Source organism: Octopus bimaculoides, chromosome 1, assembly GCF_001194135.2.
Source record: "Octopus bimaculoides isolate UCB-OBI-ISO-001 chromosome 1, ASM119413v2, whole genome shotgun sequence".
In the NCBI taxonomy this organism is placed as follows: Eukaryota; Metazoa; Mollusca; class Cephalopoda; order Octopoda; family Octopodidae; genus Octopus; species Octopus bimaculoides.
Window position 1 is genome coordinate 25,127,185 of NC_068981.1, and position 7,348 is coordinate 25,134,532.

General features: G+C 33.5%; 1 protein-coding gene across 1 annotated transcript; it reads right to left on the reverse strand.

Moving 5' to 3' along the window:
- Nucleotides 1-54: 54 nt before the first annotated feature.
- Nucleotides 55-2,307, reverse strand: LOC106868533 (interleukin 17-like protein). Its single transcript, XM_014913836.2, has 2 exons — nucleotides 2,223-2,307; nucleotides 55-979 (listed from the first exon to the last, which is right to left on the reverse strand). The coding sequence occupies exons 1-2, from the start codon at nucleotides 2,232-2,234 to the stop codon at nucleotides 458-460; spliced, it is 534 nt and encodes a 177-aa protein (XP_014769322.2). The 5' UTR covers nucleotides 2,235-2,307; the 3' UTR covers nucleotides 55-457.
- Nucleotides 2,308-7,348: the final 5,041 nt, after the last annotated feature.

The window sequence follows — 7,348 nt, forward strand, 5'->3', positions numbered from 1 at the left end:
ATATATATATATATATATATATATATATATATATATATATACATATATGGAACTGAATTGCTGTAGCGTAGTATATGTGTAGGCTTTGTCTTCTCACACTACACTGCATGTAACGAATCGTTAAGAAAGTAATATCTTGTATTATGAAATTTAGTCTTGATTTCTAGGTACTCATGGTGTATGTCCGTGAACTTATGTGAGACACAGGACTGTCAATTGTCTGAGAGTTGGCACGCGTAATGCCATCTGAAACAGCCTTGTGGCAAATTCGTTCTCGAGTTGGATTCCACGTCCACGAGTGATGTGGTGGAGTTAAAAAAAAAAGACAGATGTAGACATACATATACATATAGTGTGATATTTGTGAGTGCATACATTGTAATAACCACATGGTGGTCTCGTTGCTCAATAACTTTCGCGTTACACGCTGATTGTGTGAAATATAGCTGTTTTACGTCTACTCTGCGTATTGATTTACTTCAGAAATAACACTAACTTTTTGTGCACAAACACAGGCCGTTGCTACCTCAATCACACTTGGTTTATAAACATACATTCCGTCAATGCATTCACCTGTACGTTGGAGGATAGCCATTTTACTATATATTGTAGTACAGTAATGATTGTGATCAGAGCTTAAACACTGTTTGCAGCGGCACACAACTTCAGTAAATGTTGGCGGAAAATACGTCGAGTTATGGATAATCTTCAGAGACCATGGACAAGTTGAGCGGTTACCGATGTCAGTGGATAAACCATCAGATGTAGGGTGAGTTTTATTTTCGTTGGTCAATAGTGCTTTACTACTTTCATTTGGAACCATTTCGGCGGGTAGAAAAAAGTCATTACTATTGACTTCACTGAGAAGACTTTTATAACGAGCTTGCAAGCTGGGTGGTATTTTACATTGGGTCGGAATTGATGCTGTGGATACAATCAAGAGGTAGTTGAAGAAGAGGATTACAATCTGGACGAGAACCTGTAAATATACAAAATATATTAGTCAAATAATATATAGAAAATAACGTAATATATATATTTAAAATATGTTTAGTATTTAAACGATAAAGATGTGTGCTTCAGACAAGAAAAAAACGAATGCAAGAGAAACAACACGGAGATATATTAAAGAGTGTTCTGTGAATCGACGCATTTGTAAGTATGTCTGAGGGGAGTTCGTACACTAGAGATGTCATACTATAAATATGAACAAACTGCTTAAGATTTAGACTAAACAAATGAGATTGCTTTCTTCGTCAGTTAATTTGTACGTTGACGAGGTTAAGCTATACTGTTGAAATCGTATATATGTCGATTTATTGTGAAAGATACACGGACAAACCAAATTTGTTTAATGTAAATGTTCAATATACTTATAAGTTTTCATATAATTCGGGGTGTATGCCATATACAGCATAAGATACTTAGTGTCAACAAATGTAAAATGGCAAATATAAAAAAGAAGACGTATTTCATAACAGTTATGTAGTGCAGAAAAGACAGCAAATACTCAATTTTGATAATACGAGAGGAAACTGCAGTAAGATTTGTTTTTAAGTGCTGCATACACTTCGCCTTACTTGCCTAACTGGTGTGGACGGAATTCTTAAGTAATGTGCACATTAGTCGTTAAAATTTGCAAAGTTAAATGATATGAGAATTATTGAGAAGCAACGTCTGCGTGTAAGACTAGCGAATGTCAAAGTGTTTTATGTAGAGTATGAAATGCATAACTTGCAGCAACAAAAAGAAAAGACATATCAGAAGCTCAATGAGTAAAAGGAGACTAATAGTTTTAGCAAGAACGGGAGAAAACTGAGAAAACTCATTATTTAGCAGAAAGGTTAAAATATATTTGAAAAATTCACCACGATATTATTTGTAGATCCTATCTATATTTGCTTGTATGACGTGTATATTTTCTGTTTAAAAGTTAAGAAAGTATTAGCTTGGAATGTAAATATAAGAAAAATGCTTTGAAAATAATATGCTGAATACTATAGCATTCAAATATCATATGAATCTTAAACTACTAAAACTTTACAGGTGGGTACATATGCAACGATGCACAATGAAGTGGAATTGATCTATGAGAATTTGTCAAAGTGACACTTCAAACTATTTCGTCAAAAAGTAAACATACAAACACACATATAAATAATAACATTTATAATTACATACAAAAATACATCAGATATTATCATTCATTTAAATTTACTTACTTTTGTTATCATTATACTGAGTTAACTTGGAAATGTGATTATAAACTATTTTGCTACTGAGCCCAGAGTGTGTAATCGATGTGACCAAATTTTGATAATGATTCTTAGTTGCCTGGGTTTACTTATATATAATATTTAATACCGGTAATGCAATTTCCGCGTAAACACCAGGGGAATAAATAATTTTTATTGATACAACCACACGGAACTAATATGAATACGGAAATTTCCATAAGCGGTGACGTTAATATAACACTTATCGAAAATTGGCTTCTGTTGCCCTATATTATTATTATTCAGTACAATGCGTAGGATGGAACTCAAGTAAGCAGGACATGTTCACATCTATGTACCATTTTCATAAATACACAACCAATGTGGGGATGATAAGTGTCATTATTCGTTGATGGTGCTGATTGTTCTAACTATACTTGAAGTTCAAATGTAGTTGAAGTAGAAGGCTTCATTTAGAATTGCTTTAAATTTGGAATTTTGGGGAAGGACTTGACCTTGATAATTGTTTGCGTGTTTGTTTTGTGGAATTATATGCATTCCATTTGAGCTTTCTCTGGAACTTGCAAATAGTGTTCCTGTTGTCAATGACAATTTACATACACTCTTTCTGTACTTTAACGGGTTTTATTTTTACACTTTCATGTCTAATGTTATTGTTTTATCTATTTGTAAAATAACCCTTTACCGGCATTGTGTATCATTGCGTTCATATATTATACATGATACATATTCCTAATTTTTTTTCTACGACTAGATTAAATTAAGAGTTATGAAAGGGAAGTTTGATATTACTCAAAAATTCTAAAAAGACGTAGGAACATTTAGGACAAACTTATGAAAATGCTTTGGAAAGTTAAAGGGTTAAAAAATTATTTATATTCGCATAATGATATCTTAAACTTATAAAGCAACAACGTTGCCTTATAGATTAGCTTTACATTTCAAAGAAAAAAAATTAATAAATTATCTGCAAATGATCGTTGATACATCTTTCAAATGATATTATTTTACAGACTTTTCTAATTTAAATTACGCAACCCTCAATATAACAAAAAGTAAATTTCTTAGTAAAAGGTTTCTTCCTATTAGAGAAATTCCTAAAGATATTTTTGAACTAGCTTTATTCTCTCTCATGCGTAATGTAATTTTGCATTTCTCATAGTTAATTTACTTCGACTATCAGGTGATTTATTTACGTGTTTATATATATATTTGTCTTGTAATTATTAGGAGACCTCGGCGGTACTGGTGCCACGTAAAAAGCATCTACTATAATCTGTAAACTGGTTGGCTTTAGGAAGGACATCCAGTGGTAGAAACCACCCCAAAGCAATCACTAATGCTTAGTAGTGTCTTCTAACTTGCCAGTCGCTGTCAAACCATTCAACCCATGTCAGAATGGAAGGAGGATTTTAAGTGATGATAATGATGATGGTAATTTGTATATCTATGTGAGTATATGTCTGTGTGTGTATTTATATGTATTTTCATATATGTATGTATATGCTTAAATATATATTGTATAGCTATCTATGTGCACACAAACACACACACAAACACACACACAAATGTTAGCTATAAACTTATCTGAAAGTATATAAATATATGAAAGTACATTATTTACTTTATTTACAATTGACGGATATTTGTCCTCATCTTGTTTGTTGTTAACACAACGTTTCGGCTGATATACCCTCCAGCCTTCATCAGGTATCTTGGGGAAATTTTGAACCTGGGTTCTCATTCCTAAGGTGTTTTCCGATGTTGTTGTTATTATTATTATTATTATTATTATTATTATTATTATTATTATTATTATTATTATTATTAAGGTCACTGCCTGGAATCGAACTCGGAATCTTGGGATTAATAGGCTGCGCTCTTAACTACTACGTCATATGCCCGTGGGCAATTATCGGTTCCCATATGCTGTTCATATCTGCACTCAGTCTGCTTAGGAGGTTGTTGTGTCCTAGCATATGTGTTGCTTCTTTTAGTCTTCGTATTTTCCAGTGGTGTTCTCTGTCTATTATTTTAACTTCATCCCACAGGGGGAGGTGGTCTCCATTTTTCCATACATGATCAGCTATACCCAATTTATCAATATCTCTCCGTGTCACGGCTTTGCGATGTTCCTCTACCCTTATTTTGAGGGGACAGCATGTTTTGCTTTTTTTATAACCTACCACAGCTGCATGGGATGGAGTACACGCAGTTCTTCGTCATATTCTCTTCTGTTAGTGGTTTTACTCGAAAGATATATTTGCGAATTGTTGTATTACTTTCGAATACTGTCCTGATGTCATATGGGCCGCATATTTTTTGTATCTTTTCGGAGAGGCCTTTCACATAGGGTAGACAGAGTGTGAACAGTTTATCGGTTTCATCCCCTCCTTTCTTCACAATTGGAGTGGAGAGTATGCTTTTGGGGTAGTTGTTACTGAGCTTGATCATTTCTTCGTGGTGTGTACACGATCGCTACTTATATTCATTGCTCGATGTTTTAGGCACTGAGCAATCCCTCTCTTTACACTGTATGGATGGTGGGAGTTGAAGCTGAGGTATCGTCTAGAGACAAGTATGGTTTACTTAAATCTTTGATATTTGGTCATTGGTACAATAACGCATAGTGGGGGAATTGTATTTGAAGATGTATGAAAAATCAGCAGTAACTATATTATGATGGGAACATTGAGAAAGCTTTAATGAGCTTAGATTTTAAATAGAGACGGGGTTAAAATTTAAGGTTAAAATAAAATAAAATCAAGTAAAGTTATAGGCCGAATATAACTTTAAGTTGAATAAAAAAAAAATTCTTTTTTAATTAAACCATTAAATAGATTAAGGCTTAAAATTCAAAATTAAAAAAAATTAAATTAAAAATTTAAAACTGAAGTGAATTAAATTTAAAAATTAAAAGAACTTGAAAAATACTTCAAAGGTAATAATAGAAGAATAACAATAACAATAGCTTTTACTTCATTTAGAACTGCTGGTCCTCTTCCTGCAACCTTTCTGTTCTTCTGGCATTAAATTCTGGTTGTCAAGATGCTCGTAAATGCTTTCTGAAAGCATCTCTTTTAACAGCTTCCACACTAATGGTAAGCAAGTAATTGGTCTATAGTTGCTAGCTGTATTACCCTTGCTCTTACATTCAGAAAAGTATTGCTCTCCCTCTAGTCATCCAATCTGGTATTATTCCTCCATTAAGATAACCCTGAAGTTGTTCCCTCAGCTTGCCATGTAAACTACTAAATTTCTTTCGCAAGTAGCCTTGAACTAAATCTAGTTGTAGGCCCTTCCAGTTCGACATTTTTCCTAATACTTTATTCATTAATGATTTAGTTAGTCTTAGATCTGGTTGCTTCTCGCTCTCTATTTCTTCCCTCACTTTCTTTAACCTTACCGCATCTCCATTATGTTTCTCATCTTCAGTACATCGTTCTCCACTATTTATTTGGTTATAAAATCTCCTCTGGTCTGTCTCAAATAATCTGTTGTTGATACTGATTATTCTTTTCTTATATCTGGAGAGCTTGCATTTTGCTATTTATGGGGAGCATCCTACTCTCTGGCGGTCCTACCATATGAATTTTTGAATTTAATTTCTTATTGTATCTATTCCCTCTACAGTTCTAAATCCCACCTCCGCTACCCATCTGGTTGGAATTTGAATTAAGTTTTGTAGATTATTTGATGTCATTACTCTTACATGAATCTCCATGAGGGATATATAGGATTTTTCTGCTATAACCAGCCTCCGTTAATGCCGTGTTGTAGTATCTCTTTACTCTTTACTCTTTTACCCTTTTACTTGCTTCAGTCATATGACTGCGGCCATGCTGGAGCACCGCCTTTTGTCGAGCAAATCGACCCCAGGACTTATTCTTTGGATGCCTAAAACTTATTCTATCGGTCTCTTTTGCCGAACCGCTAAGTTACGCATATGACTTTTTAAAGTTACGCTTATGACTTTTTAAAATTTTGCCATTTGCAGATAACCTGAAGACTCTAGTAGACAACCCCAATGGGAATGGAGTTTGTGATACTTTTTGGATGATCAAATTCTCTATTTACATATTAATGGTTTTGATTTTGCTTATGAAAAGGATGATATAATCCAGTGCTAAGACCGAGCGTGGTATCCAGAAAATTAGCTCTACTATACTCAGTCTCTATCTTAAGTCCTAATCCTTTAAATAATTATATGAGCTTCTTCTTATACTTCTCTAATATGCGTATGCTACAATTCCTTTATTGTAAAGAATGCGTCGTCTCTGTACAATCCGCCCCTTGCTTCGGAATCTCTGCACCTAAGCATTATAAAATGTATCTGTCCCTTTTTCTATCGAATGATTTCCATCCGCTTTTCTTTCTATTTCTTCCTCACTTCCCTTCTTTCCTTCATTACACCTAGTCCTTTTCTTCCAAATCATCACTTCTTTTCCCCCTTCATCTTTATGTCCCTGACGAAAATAGTATCAACTTTTTAGGTAGTTCAATTTTTTTCTCAACCGATCAATGGACCGATTGAGTAGACCTATCAATAACGAACCTATAGTGGCTACTGGAAACAGCTCTAAGGCAAATTTACTATAATAGAAAAAAATATCTAATGACCACTGTATATTTACAATATAGAATGGTTTATAATTATAACGTCGGTCCCTGGCACATGAATATGCAGAGTTCTTTACTAATTTATTAATATTGTTAGTATTGTGTACGTTAGAGAGCTTATTAAATATTTTGCCCGTAATGATACTCCCTCATTAATAGCTCTGTTAAACACTTCATCATGGTTGCAGTCACATGACTAAAACAAATAAAAGAATAAAAGAATATATATATATATATATATATATATATGTATGTATGTATACATACATATACACGCATTCCTACATACATGCATACATAGATGTGTGTGTGTAGGTATTTATACATTCTTTCTCAGCAGTGTGTTAGTACAAGTCGACGTATGAGTAAAACGTTTTATTTTTCAGCACCACGGACTTTATCCATTGACATCATTCCTATATGACATTTAGGGAATTTACGAATCAAGCACAAAAACAGAGACACCGCCACGAAAAAATTTATTTATTTAT